The sequence below is a fragment of the Battus philenor genome, unplaced genomic scaffold (genome assembly GCF_028537555.1).
Source record: "Battus philenor isolate CCGP_79_NKW_IND1 unplaced genomic scaffold, ilBatPhil1.0.hap1 SCAF_7, whole genome shotgun sequence".
NCBI lineage: Eukaryota > Metazoa > Arthropoda > Insecta > Lepidoptera > Papilionidae > Battus > Battus philenor.
In genome coordinates, this window is record NW_027181737.1 from 5,750,050 (window position 1) to 5,765,196 (window position 15,147).

Below are 15,147 nucleotides of genomic sequence, written 5' to 3' on the forward strand. Positions count from 1 at the left end.
CTTCATCGCTTGAAGCGCTATGTTTTTCTTGGTTTTAACGTCAATTTATAGGTGTTGCCATGTAAAAAACAGTAACCTACTATGATGGTTTTAGAAAAATATTGTTACAGTATTGTTATTACAAGTAAAAACAAAAACCACATCAAACGAACGAATCAATATTCCTTAAATAATTGTTAACTTGTCAAGACTTTGACTACAAAGTTCTTTACTTTGTTATGAAAGTCAGCACTGTAAAGAAGTAGCAATAACGAAGTAACAAATGTATTAAATTTACGCGTATCGTAACTGTTTGCTACATCTCGTTATTTGTATGCGTAATTTAAAATCCTGACAAAAACTTCTAACAAATTGTCATATAACTGGACCAGAAAATTTTACTGTTTTTAATAATTTAATTTATTTTTGCATACAATGTGTGTATAAACAATATGGCCGTTTTTTATAGGCCATGGATTATTTAATACGCATTTGGTTGAGGGATTAGGAAAAAAATGCCATTTTATGCAAATACATTTTACGGTTCAAGTTATTTAAACAGGTTAAATTTTCTTTACTCTGATCTCTTTTTTAATTTAGTAAATTTGAGGAATTTATTTAGGATATTGACTTATTGCTTTTGTACGTAGCTTTCTTTTATCATAATGGAAATTCTTCTAATAATACAAGATTTACTGTTGGGTGAGGTCATACTTAATTTGTTCTTACTCAGTTTTATTTTTACTATGAATTTATTAACCACGTTAAATAAGCTTTAACTAATAAAAGCAGCCGTAGTTCAAGGCGATTTTACTTTAACTATTCGTATGAGACGATAGCAATCGATGAAATAGGCACTAATACACGTCAATTATTAATGATACGTTAAAATAGATCTTTGGCTCTAGTCAAGGAAATACAATGTTTCGTGTGAAAGATCACCTGATATTTAAAATTAGTTTTGCTTAGCTAGAAATTTATATCAATAAATCAATGTTGTGATGAAGTAAAATACAATACTTTTGATAGGACGTGTTAACAAATATTTAATTATAGTGATACTCCAGGTATAAACTACCTACCTATCGCACGACTTTTTAAACCACAGGGGCCAGTGCCGGCGTGCTTTGGAATAGATTTCTCTCATTTTGCTTTCTGGCACAGTTTTTAATTGCTTAAAGAATATACGCAAAGTACCTCTCTTACGTAACCTTCAGACTAGTTTTACTGCGTTCGAGTCTGGTACAACGGATTCGTGTACAAGCGTGTAAATACATCATATAGACTTTCTTAACAATTGGATATTTTAATACCATGCCAAGGGCATGTGCTTCCGACATATTCGGGTTGGCGTAGCCCATGGATCGATCCGCGGACCGGTTCTTTCATTCTCTGCAATAATGACATATCAGTAATGAAACATATATTCAGAAATAACATTTTAATAAATACAGAATCAGTTTTACGCAATCACGCATTTTAATTATGTTACAGACATAAATCAATATCATATATTTAACCGTCATAATTATAACTTAATACTGTTCCAAATCAAAACAGTATTATTTTTATCGAAGGTATGATTCACTTTTTTGATGAACGAAATGTAATGACATTCTCTTGACATAATATAAATGCAATATTAAAAATACGACAAAATATAGGTGTTAAAATTAAAAAACGAAATGATGCAATAACAGGAGGATATTAACTTCATTACTTGTAATTAAACTTCATCTCCAGTAGATACTGCACTTTTACTTGGGCTATATCATAAACGATGAATCTGAATCTCTGCTAAGGAAACATCGGTCAAAACGTAAAATATAAATAATAACATGTAACAAGTCATTATCAGAATACAACACAAAGTTATTGAAAAGTAAAAAAAACAAACAATCTTTACTGAAATATATACAATCAGGTCTGAATCTACGGTTTTCGGAGCTAAAAATTTAAAAATTGTTAATTAGGCAAAATTTCATGATAATTGTTTTTTTTTTCACAATAGTTTATTTTTCTTATTTTTTTTAAATCGTTAGACGCTCGCTGCAAAAGCACTGTGTAGGCCGCCTCCAAAAATCGGTATAGTGACCAGTCTTGCGACGCTCGCATCCAGCGACCTTGACTATGTCATCGAAATACTCAGTGGCGGGCCTACATACGCCGCGTTTACAGGTTCCTGGTCGCGACAACCTTTTGGCCACAATAGTTGCACGAGCGATGTACCCCGCCTACTGCCACTTCAGACGAGCAATTCTTCAAGCTGTGTCAGTACTTTGGTCTTTCTGCTAACCTCATTTCTGATTCAATCTCATAACGAGCACAACCCTCTCCATTGCTCTCCAAGTGACCTTGAGCCTTTTTATTATGTAAAATTGTACAACATGTTTATTTAAAAAATAATAAAATAGTTAATTATTTTTAAATCTGCAAAATATGGAATAGCATAACGATCGTAATTATTTGTAAAGTAAGCTGTTATTCCTGTTGCATGTCCTATGTGATTATAAAATTTATTGTAAAGCTATTTGTCCACAAGGTATACAAAATATTTCTTGCTTATCTCGGTCGAAAAATTTAAAATGTTTGTATGTATGTTCTTATCCAATGTCCATTATGATATTATTCTTAAAAATAATAAATAAATTCGAAAAGGATACTCGTTGTACAGAAGCGAAGTGTTTTGCTCTCCAGGAACAGGCAGGCCGAGCGGTACGATGGTGCCGTCAGGCAAGGTCCGCGCTTGCGCCGGGTCCGGCTGCGTTCGCCCTACGCCCCAAGTCGAATGCTTGCCACTAGGCAGCTTCGTTACATATTCCGAACTGTGGCACTTTTTCCTATAATTAACAATCATGATGTAAATTTGCTAACTGCATTATAAAATGTATTTGAAATAACAATCATACTATATAAATAAATCAAAATGAAACAGTCAAACATTTTATTACATAACATTAATATAATACATAGATTTTATATCTATCTGCCATGCCTTAAATCTTTTTCATTTTCCTTTGCGCCTTTCGTTTAAACTGACTATCAATAACAATGTACATATTAGAAATATTGTATTACTTACATATCGCCCAGTGCCACTTCACACAGTAACATAATACCAATTGGATGAACCCTGCTGGTACAACAATAATTTGCCGATTTTGAGACCATGTCTGCGAAGTAAATGCCTTTTCCGAACATGTATCCAGTTACTGGTGCTTCGGGAGGAGCTATGCGAAGACCTGTAATGAAAAACCTAAATGTTATAATATGTACGTATTCATAGTTACAAAGTAGTACATTAAAAGAAACTTGGTAAAACTTTTTAACAGTATATTATAAATATATAGGACCTTGAGAGAGAATTCCAGCAAAATTAGTGACCCTCGACCCGTGCCATAGCAGTCGTCGGTTGTGTAGCTTTTTAAACGGCTTATAGCGCTTTTCCTCTCCATCGCGAACTACTTTGAATGCCTAAAATTAAAATATTATGTGTGTAATATAGGCATCAATGATAATATAAATTTCCATAATACAGATTATTTTATTATTTATCTATACCCACAGCATGAATATCCAATGTGTATAGGTTATGAGTGGCCGCATGTGTGTTCTTAACATATTCTTTAATGAGTTCAAATTCAGGTGACTTTATGTCAAGTGGAGCGATTTCTGATTTTAACTTCAAATAGTGTGACTCTACAGGTATTACGGAATTGTCTGGGTCATCTGTAAAAAATATTAACCCAAAATTTGAAATTAAAAATTTATTAAAACTAGATTAATCATATGTAGTCATGATCTCGGTTATGAATTATATCTATTTTACTAAAAATAGTGTCAGTGGCGTACATACACATTCAACTTACCACTCTTTAGTAAGCTGTAGGCAATTTCTATTTCAAGCAAATTGTCCAACATCTCTGTTTTGCTTTTAATAGCCTCGGCGTTATCCAAAAGCGGTGGATTGTCAGTTCCGAAGCTGTGTGGAACTAATGTATAGAACCTAAAACATAATTGATTTTATTATTGACACTTGAAATTTTGTTATAACTATAGTAATAAAGTATGATATAATTAAAATTTTAAACTTTCATAACACATACATGAAAAAAAGATAAAAAGAGACTAATAAGCATCAGTAAGATTTATTACCTATTAGTTGCGTCAATTATTTTATTTGTATTGGCTTTGCCCTCGTTTAGATATTTTAATAATTCAGATAACACACTATATCCAGATTTGATTTGTTTTTTTGACAACTTTCCAAGCGGCATTTTATCAGTGTCAAGCTGAAAAGAACGTTTGAACTTTCAATAAAGGCAAATAGTGTTTCCGAATTAATGTTCATAATTTTAATTACATTAAAAAACGTATTAAATGTCAAAATAACCCTAAAATTCTGGATAGTCATTTGAAAAAATAAGACTTAACTTTTATTTCACTTTTACTGCTTTTTAGGATAATTTTATTTATTTATTACACTTTACTGTACATGTTTAAAAATGTGCATATTGCATAATAGTAAAAAAAAATACATTGGGCGGTCTTATCACACTAGGCATTTTCTTCAACAGACAACCATAGTATGGAAGTAGAGGGATAATTATTTAGAACAAGCGGTAATGTAGAAAGCATAACATCATACCTCAAACTCCATAAGAGTCTGCTTCATAGTATTAATATCAAATATGCGGATGATTAACTTTTGCACAGAGACATCTAGTTTGCAATTGTTATCAACCTCGAGTGTTGTAGCTGTATTGTCATCTCCATAATCCATGTCAATAGGGAAATAAGCACCAGGCATCTAATGAAAAAGATTTAAATCAAAATATTAAATTTCATTAATGACCATGACATCCTTAAAAATCCGTAAAATATATCAATATAAAATTATGGTATAAATATTTTAAGCTTTTTCCTAATAAGTACTTTAAATTGTATTGGTGTCTATAGTCTATAGTGTTTGTAATGCGCATCTAAAAAATTAATCAAGTAACAGAACTTGAAAGTACCTTCTTAAATTTATCTCTGAATTCCCAAAGGTTTTGTGTTCTCTCCATATAAATTTCACAAAATTTTTCTACAGCTTTGTCAAGGGACCGATAAGGTTCAACCTTGTTACCACCAATGGGCGTTCCGATTCTACCCCAAGAGCGAAACAACCAGTACCTTAAAAATTTAAACAAGAAGTACTGTAAGCGCAAGTCATGAAATTACAGTGAATAGAGTCAGTAGGCATTTTCAAAGTAATTAAACAACAAACGGATATTTCATTACTTTTTCGTGTTGTCACTCTCTAAAAGTTGTATTTTGTAAAATGAATTCTTCTGTTCCACCACATCGGTTTTACTCAGGACTACCGAATACTTCGCACCAAAATCATCCTGGTACACATGAGCTTCATCTTCTAACCCCGAATCAGGATCAACAGCAGCGCCAGCTGTTAAAATTATTACCCAATTAATTATGTTCTGATGAAATCACGGCTTTATTAGAAGCAAATGGAGAAAATATGAAATAACAATATAAATTATCTACACATGTATGTTTAAAATTTAGCCACCCTAAAGGTCATAACTTTGCTATGAATTAATGAAGTGGCAGTAGCAAGACACATTGCTGATGCAACCGAAAGGTTTTCGAGCAGCAACCATGACCCGGTAGATGCGGCGTGGGTAGTCCCGGGAAATCACTGGATGTCCTATGCATTGCAGTTCGCGTCTATCGGTTGAAATGATTAAGAATGAAATGGCAGATGGCGGGGCACATCGCAGGTGCACCCGCCGACCGTTGAGGTCGAAAGGTTCTCAAGTCAAACCTGTTATTTAAAACTTTAATAAATATTAATAGTGCACATAAAGATTACAAAACACAATGACTGGTTTTTACCTATTAATATTTTCATTTTTCCTACTTTCTCTAAGTGAAAGCTAATCATGAACTATAATTGTAATTTAATAAATTGTGCGCTTTTTGAACCGGAAACACGAACTAAGACCTGGCTAGCCCTTCGAATAGGGACTATTTACAAACAAAAGTTATTTCTAAATCGGAAACGATTTGTAGTTCAAGTGCAAGCGATTATTTTCATGTCTTGCAAGATTCGGTGCAGCAATTTGTACATGGACTAAAATGCACAAAGATAATTAAATAAATATACGTTTAAAATAAATATAGTTTATTTTTTCTTGCATTTATATCAAATTTACATAATATGAAATAGTCTCCCAAAGTACCTTTAATTTTCAGTTTGGTAACCCCTGATTTCGATTTGGCATATTGGCTTCCTGACTTTTGTATAGATTTTCCATCAAGAACATCTTGCGGTATCCGCTTACTTGGCTGCGTAAATAAAAAATCAAATTACAGAAGAATATGTATATATATAAGAACGACGAAGGATCCATCAACTCATACCACACTGAACAGTATAAGCTGCATGAAACACCTACTTTTAAATAATGATTAAAATACCTAATAATTTTTTTTTTGATAATATAGTATAAAAAAGCGTTTTCGGATTATTATATTTTTTGAATTGACTCAAACTGCTGCACAAATGACATTTGCAGAGTACGCGGATATGACTTTGTTTTATACTACATATTAAAATTAATTATTACTCACTATTTATTTTGTCCCTAAAAATTTTGTACTGACGGAAGTTACTGACCTGTGACATTTTAATAAAAATATAAATCATCTTAACATATTTCAAATTGATCACATACAGATTGATTGGTATTAGAATACATTCACTTTTTTAAATATTTTACACCTCTAATCAAACACTGTATAATTTCGCATAATAGTAAACTGTAGTGTTAAGTATTTAACAAAATGAAGAAAAAACATTAAGACTAATTTAATATATTAGAAAACCAGTATTTAACAAACAGCATTGTATACAAATCCATGATAACTTACATCAGATCCCCATTCAGCAATATTGTGTTCTCTTATTAGTCTCAATGATTCTCCAATAGTTCCTTCCTTTGCATCAATCAAATCAAAAAATGATTCTTCAACCACCTGTAAAGATGAATACATAGAAAAAAAAATCTTTCTATTCTCCCGACATCATCCAATTTATGGCAAGAGATGATTAATTGCTCAAATTTGATATGTTTAACAGTCAATTTTTTAAAAAGTAATCATCTTGCATACCTCTATTTCTTTTTCCTGAATATCTTGCATTTTAGCAGACATTTTCTTTACTTCATTTTTCGAGGATACCACAGCTGCCGTAGTATCAGTTATCTTTGATACAACAAGACCTCCCAGTTTTAGTATACGGTTTTTAAGCTCTTCTTTAGAAGCTTTAAATTTTCCCATAAGGAAAAATTGTAAATTTTTTAATGGAGGAATGAATTTTGGCTTAGTATCCCTGTTAAAAACACAAGTATTTTCATGCATAATTACATAAATTTTAGAATCTAGAAGAACATGGGAATCGTATTGAAGAACCGAAAAAAAATCTGTAGTGATTTTTAGAAAATGAAATAACATTGTCATTGACATTGTAGCGATTAGTAATAAAATTACAAAGAAATAACTTTACAATATGAAAAAAAAAACAGGTATTTTTATTTCTTAAGGATTGATTTGAATAGTTTACAATAAAAACAAACATTATTTACGGTATTAATATTGCAGATGTGATTTTTCATTCATGTGATTGCCGTCGTGAAAATCTTTGAAGCAGGGCCTATGGCTTTTTTGCAGTATCAATTGTAGATATTAGCAATTATGAAGATAAATGTTGCATACTATGATCACTTGCAGAAGACGCGGTATAGGAACAATTATAACATATACCTTGCACATTGAAGTAGAATATTTCTTGCCCACAAATAGGCTAAACAATATTAGATTATGCAAGGTTTGTATCATGCATGTTGTCTGTTGTTTTCTTCCATGTTTCGTCACATTTATGCACATTTTACTTGATTCAATTCAATAAGAAATATTAATTAGTGGTATTGTACATTAAGATAAATCAACTCACAAAGTCACCTCTTCCTTTTTAATGTTTACAGGGGGAGGTGGTGGCTCACTCTCAAATATTCTTGTGGCTACTTTAGGTTTATATTTTGTGAAAGCAGCATTTTTTTTTAACTCTTTAGGTACAATCATCTTCCTTTTTTTGGGATCCTTGGATTTGTACATACATTTTGTCCATTCATTCATGTTTCCTTTAAAATAATAATTATATTTATCATCTTTCTCATTGTTGTAGAGTATCTCTATTAAAACATGAATGTGAAATAAATAGTGTAGATGATACAAAAGAGAAACATATGAGACACATATATGTATCAAAAGCAATGTTGGTAATGATGTGTATTCTATAGTGGTGTGTTGTATTTAAATAATGTAATAAAAAATGTTTAATGACCATAGACAACAAATTTCTAAAAAGTTCTTTCCATAACAAGCTAACTCTTCAATATTCTCAAGGAATTTTAGGATTCTTATACATATGATTAAGCATATGTATATCTTATGTCTGAACATGACAACATAAAATTATTTTGCTGTAATTAAAAATTAACACATACAAGGCATTAAATAAATAAGGTGACTTAATCCCAGCAATTTAACAAATATGCACTTTGTGGTTGTATTGAAATAGTGACACTACCTGTGCATTTGTAGTAAAAAGTGTCAAGCACAATTTGTCCCACTTTGCATTCTGGGCAAGGTTCTGGTACACCAAATGCCATGCAGTCAGCTAAGTGATTCAGGCACTGAAAACATATTATGGAAACAAAAATTGATAAACAATATATTTACATAATTACAATATAATAATATAGTATACTTATAACAATTTAGTATCATATGGAGTTTTAGAATCAAACTCTGTCATATAATTTGTTAGTTTGTGATAATAACAAGCATTAATTTAGTGTAATTTCCACAAACAGTATTGACTATATATTGCAAAAAATAACTCTGTCTTAAATGTTCTGTCTTCATCAATAATAATTTTAATGGAATACCACCTCAGAGCAAACATATATTTAGCAATTAAAAAAATATTGTAAGAACTTGGGTGGAAAGTGTTCACTTTAGAAAACCTCCAGGTTTTTACATGTCCATGTCTTTTCATTTTTTTTTTTGGTTGTATTAGATTAACATAAAGGATTGTCGTAATTATTACTTTTTGATCTTTTACTGCTTCATCAAACAAAATGGCATAAATCTTTAACAGTTTGAATCCCAAACGGTATTTTAAAAAAAAGTGTTGAAAAAATCCAAGCAATGTGATTGTGCTTTCCCTATATATGTGTGAAAATACCCAATAAGCGATAGCGCTTGTTGTATGTGTATCACCCTTGATTTCCGCGCGATGCAGAAAAGGAAACCTTCCAGCATGTTTTGATAAACATCAATGCTACAAATTATAATTATTATTCTCTTTTTCAATTATTCATTATTAAATTTTTCAAGTTTGTCCTATAACATTTTTTAAAAAGATAACAGACAAAACCTCTTTATTTTGTTATTAATTATTGTATTTTAGAAATATGATCCTATTGTAAAAGATACTATTTACTACTTTAATTTACTTTTTTACGCTTTCTCGACATAAAATCGAATGGTGCTGCTGGGGAGTCAAATGGTTAATGAACAATGTAAATGACAAAAATATGTATATGTTTTGCTAGATGAGAAATAGTATTTAAGAAATATTTCATCAGCCTTACTTAAACAATTTAATAAAAAAATAAAATTATAATACCTCGTCACGACCAGTAGGCACTTCTTGACGGTTTTCTTGCAACAGTTCGTGCAACTCAGCTTTTGTTAATTGATTTAACAATTCTTTAGATTTATCATAAAGTTTATTTTGTTTCTCTATTTGCTTCTTCAGGTTTGTTTCTGCTTTTATCTCTTCTTCATCTTTTGGTTCTTTTTTTACTTTCTTAATGGGGACCTCATCAGTGTCAGATTTCCTATAACATAATTAACAAGTGAAATGTTTTTTTAAAAAGATCTAAAATAGATTATGTGAACTTAACTTCAGTAAACACTAATAATAACTTCATTTTTCTCTGTGGGATGGAATAATATTATTGTTTACAAGGAATTAAAAGAAATCAACATTAATGAAAAGTAAACATCAATCACATTAAACTATAATGTTCATGCCTTATGCACTAATTACATGTACAAGCTCATACTTCATTTTATATTGGTATTTGCAATTAAATTAACCATAGCAGATGTCTTAATGTTATAAAAGTTGATATTTTAATTTACTTGTTAAGTATCATGTCAAGGAACATGTTTTTTCTTAATTTAATTTATGCATTATCTACTAATTGTGTCACATTTTTATAGAAGAATAGGTAAAAGTCAAAGATAATAACAAAAAATTACTTGATTTCTTGCTTGACAGATTTTTGATCTTCCTTTTTTAACAGTTGAAAACCAGGGAGTTCTTCTCCACCTCCAAGAAAATTAAGCTCAATTTTCTTTTCAGCAAAACATTTAACATGATGCCATAATGGGTGGTCTCCATATTTTGGATCATATTCAATTTTGGCTACCCTAATTTCATCCTAAAACATTTTTTTTCAGTTTTACTATGAAACGGAGACAAGTTATGGACAATAAATAATAAGTATATAGTATTCAATACATTACCTTACATATTTTTATTTCACAATGACGACAAGTAGCTCTACTAGATTTGGAATACTCTACAGAAAATTGCAAAGCTGCTCCATTTTTCTTGTTTTTACCTCTTTTAGTGCCCTTCTCTCCTCCGTCTACAACATTACTTCCTCCACCTAAAACATTGCTTATTCTTGTACATAACTAAGTAATCATAATCCTTCATATGTATATTAGAAAAATATGGAGGCAGTAGATTTTCAATTATATATGAATATATGTTCTCTACAAATGGCCTCCATGTGACACTTTGAATGTTATCTGATCTCAATCCTTAATAAGTACACACTGATTAAATTACCACTGCACTAATGCTTACAAATATCAATGGAATATTAGTGAGGCCAGTAATTTGAAATAAATCATCCACATAAGGGTTGTTCAATTATAAGCCATAAAGTCATTGAGAGATGTTTCATCAACAAGCTGTTTATGAATACATAGTTGCAAAATAAAGGAAATTGTAATATAAGAACTAAAAAAGGTGTTTGTAAAATTTTTATTTTGTATAAACTGAACGCTTTAGTAATTGGTTTAATTTAAAAATGAATGCATCAAAAATAATATAGTATGTAAGTATTGAAATAGCTAAACTTAAAATAAAATTAACAAAAAGTATACCATTAATCCTCTTTTTAATATCCTCTTGATCTTCATGTTTTATTTTGTTAAAATTTGCAATATCACTTATAGCTGTAGGTGGTTTTTTAGAGAATAAACAATCTAAATGATGCCAATTTGGTTGCTTGCCATCAAAAAATGGTGACTGTAAGTAACATATTGCTTTATACACCCATAATACAAACAAAATACATAAAACTAAATTGAGGATTCTACTAAACAATATTGATAAAATCAACTATCTTCACCCAACATTCACATCTATTGTAGTAAGCAATCAGAAAATAGCAGTACTTGAAATGTAAATAAATGTTTTTTTATATATTTGTAAAAGACATTTAATTCTCAAAAATAATTGATCACCATCATAATTTTTGCTGAAATATGTTACACTATTGGACATGGACCCCTCTTATATATTTCCAAAAGAGCCATAGGAAGCAACCTGTATCCAATGTCTTATGGCAAGCTTGCCACTGCACTTGCCTGTCCATAGTCTCTATTCCAGGTAGGTCCTGGTCACAGAGGCATCAATTCTGCATGCTTTGATAATAACTACCATATGCAATTTAATGTTTGCCTTAGATTTTATCCAATTGGTTGTGATTACTTTCTGTAGTAAGCAGACAGTTCTTAAAGTTTTCATGGTAAAAGAATCCCTAACAGAGAATTTCTAGCTCACAAGATAGGTGGCGATATTTAATATGGTCCAATGAAATAGACTGGTCCTATAATATTTATAATAAAGCCCAACGCCAATCACCATGAGGTCACCTATCATTTTAACATGCGAAAATGTTAATGTCATTAGTATTTCTAGAGCTATGTTTTTAAACTGGAGCATACTAATCTCTTTATGCGGTTGTTTAAGGGCAACCATGGTATCTACTTGACAGTTTCTAGAAAAAATGTACTGATAAACCTTATGATATAAGGCTTAATCGTAAATCGTAAAACACTCTTTGTTAAACACTACTACGTATTTGTTGAACATGTACGAACCTGTACCATAAGAGCAATCCTTAATATTCCTTGATCAATAGTTTTCTTACAAAGTTTGCAGGAAGATCTTGAAGATTTCGCATATTCTACATTATACGGTAAATCCGTCATTGTTCCTTAATCTTTTACACGCGACAAGTTAATCTTAGCAGGCCGTGAAGATTTAAATAATAATAACCGACTACTTTCAACGTACCGGTTTAGAGACAAACTCAGACACATTAAACCAAATTAAACTGGAATACAGATAGAAAAGTAAACAATAATGTTACAAGTATATAAAAATAGACACAGTTGAAAAATTAGGTGTTTTTGCTATTAGTAATTAACTTGATAAGAATCTGAGTTTTCTCAGGTCTATGTTATGGTTCCTCCAAATTTCATGAAAGGATTAAACCAAGAGCTCTTTTCGGTATATATATAGCTTAAAAAGTTAACTTTGGTTCAGTCACACACCTGTAATTTAATAATAATAAAAAATATCAGAAGGGATAATATTTGATATAAAGAATTACTACACATTTTCTAGTAGTCAAAAACTACACATAGTATATTACACATGTTTTCTTGTAAATTTGACATGTAATTTTTTTAAATTTCATTTCATTGGGCCTCAAGAAATAAGATATTTTAACGAAAATTTATGGCCACCAATTCACAAAGAAAGAAAAACGCTAGATATATTTTCGACAAAAAAGTCAAGTTAAAACACAAAGAACTAAGCCTCTCAAAGTTCCGGTTCTTTGTTTTAGTAACTAATTTCCAGCGATTACTGCAAAGATCCAGAATTAACTTTTTTCAACACGATAATAAACATACAACTTCTATCTGTAAATATTCGGCAAGCAAATGAATGCAATGTTGGAAATACACTTAATTTCCAAATGTGACAAGTTTCTCAGTTTTCGACAACTACTTGAGTAGGCAAGACGTGGTCATTAGATGTAAACATCATCGTGTCTATATTCATTTTAAGACCTAACTTGTCCTGAGGTTCTTCTGAAATCATCAATTATTGTACCCAGGTGTCTATGGTTTTAGCCTTATGGTGATTATGACTATGTCATCGGCAAACCGGCGGTAATGTCCTCGCCGTTTTTGTTGATGCCAAGCCCGCCCCATTCCACGAGCTTGAAGACATTTTATATGCAACGGTGTTGTGATAACGTTTTGGAGAGACAACGACTTCTTGTGTAACACCTCTATGCAGGCAAGTCGGCGCAGTCATACACCATACTAAGCGACTCGCGGTGCGCTCTCCAGACGGTCACAAGATCTGACACCCTTAGCGTTAAGAGTGAAAGAGAATATTATGAAAGTGAGAGAAGAAAGAAGGATGTTAGATTATACTGGGTGAAAGCGCACGCGGAGACGGACGGGAATGAGAGGGCGGATCAACTGGCCAAGGACGCCGCCTTAAAGTAAAAAAGAAGACCGGAGTATAAGGAATGCCCCATATAATTCGTCAAGCGACAACTTAGGCTGGGAACGCTTGACGAATGGAATAGAAGGTATATGGAAGGTATGAAGGCGTCGACAACACGGAAATTTTTTTCGGATGCCGTCTCAGTCTATCGCGTGCTCCGCAGTATCGAAGTGGACGCGGTTTTGGTCCAGCTCTTCACGAGGCACGGGGGGTTCTCCAAGTACCTTCACCGGTTTAAGCTCAAGGAGGACCCCTCGTGCTTTTGTGAACCAGGCGTGGACTCGACCGTGGTCCATCTGGTAGTCCACTTTAATTATTAAAATTGTAAATAAAAGTATAAAAATAGGCAAGTAAATAAAATAATACATATAAAAATGTATACCTAGAATAGATCAAAAATGTGTGTGATATTGAATAAAAAGAAAGAAATTGTAATAATTAAGGCATGAGAAGACGAAAGAATGGTATCGAATGAAATGGATATGAAAGGGAAAGAAAGAAGAATTGCAGAAAGACAGAAAATAAAGGAATGAAAGATCATAGGAGGAACAATAGAAGAGCGCGAAAAAATATGAAATAAAAACAAAGTTCCTGTCCCACGATAGATAGGGGGGTACGTGGGTACCCCATAGAAGAGGCCTTATAAAAATAAAAATAAAACACCTCTATGCAATTGGGTTGGTTTCGAGCTCTAGTCCTACTGACTCGGTGGCGTTTTCATGCGAGCACTTTAACAGTTTGATGTACTGATAGTGTATCTGGATAGATTACAGTTTAGTACAGCCGAAGTTTCAACAGAATTTAAGCCTTTCTATTAGTCCACAAACGCTAAACATAGTGATTATACCCTTGTCTTCTATGTAATTTGATGCAGCGTATATGTTTGTTTTTAATACCTTTACGGAAACCAGTTTGTACAGAAGGCTGGGAGTATCAAACCTGCGTACACGCACACGTGGACACGATTCGTAATGATCCTTGAAAACAACTTTGTGAAATTTATGTGTAATTCTTCAATAAGTTATTATCACCTTTTTTAGAAAAAAGCACCGCAACACTGCTGTTCCAAGCTGTAGCCTTTTGCCTTCATGAAGTACAATATTGAACAGCGTCGAGTCAATCTAGCTCGTGGGTCTTTAACAAGATAGGTAACAGATTCGCGTGACAAAGAATATAAATGTGTCAAGAAATTCTCGACCTCTGTCATTACCTTTGGGTTGGGCAATCATCGCTTTTCAGTTTCGTTAACTGTTTCTGCCCAATAGACTTTGGAGCCTTCTGCTCTTTTGGTTACTTAATACAAATTATATTGAATTACCCCAAATCGCGTGTCAAAGACTTTGTAATCGGTCTTCAAATAATTGCAGATTTGGATTAGTTTGAGAATCGATTCAGATAATTTTGATAGTTCTTTCGGTACTGCAGCC

General features: G+C 32.0%; 1 protein-coding gene across 1 annotated transcript; it reads right to left on the reverse strand.

The window, feature by feature from the left end:
• Positions 1-1,434: 1,434 nt before the first annotated feature.
• On the reverse strand, positions 1,435-12,500 carry LOC137930968 (poly [ADP-ribose] polymerase-like). The gene is made up of 20 exons (XM_068774346.1): positions 12,295-12,500; positions 11,293-11,437; positions 10,642-10,787; positions 10,375-10,556; positions 9,734-9,947; positions 8,630-8,735; positions 7,994-8,180; positions 7,153-7,372; positions 6,913-7,017; positions 6,222-6,327; positions 5,263-5,425; positions 4,998-5,154; positions 4,628-4,789; positions 4,135-4,271; positions 3,849-3,985; positions 3,545-3,708; positions 3,333-3,453; positions 3,062-3,221; positions 2,643-2,819; positions 1,435-1,765 (listed from the first exon to the last, which is right to left on the reverse strand). The coding sequence occupies exons 1-20, from the start codon at positions 12,403-12,405 to the stop codon at positions 1,696-1,698; spliced, it is 2,970 nt and encodes a 989-aa protein (XP_068630447.1). The 5' UTR covers positions 12,406-12,500; the 3' UTR covers positions 1,435-1,695.
• Between the last annotated feature and the right edge of the window lie 2,647 nt (positions 12,501-15,147).

Bases quoted from the DNA above. Each gene is read 5' to 3' on its own strand.
- LOC137930968 (XM_068774346.1), bottom strand. From the start codon at position 12,405: ATGACGGATTTACCGTATAATGTAGAATATGCGAAATCTTCAAGATCT. The intron at 5,426-6,221 runs GTACTTTGGGAG...TAATTTTAACAG, and splicing joins TACCAAACTGAAAATTAAAG to CTGGCGCTGCTGTTGATCCT. The intron at 2,820-3,061 runs GTAAGTAATACA...TGTTAATTATAG, and splicing joins GAAGTGGCACTGGGCGATAT to GAAAAAGTGCCACAGTTCGG.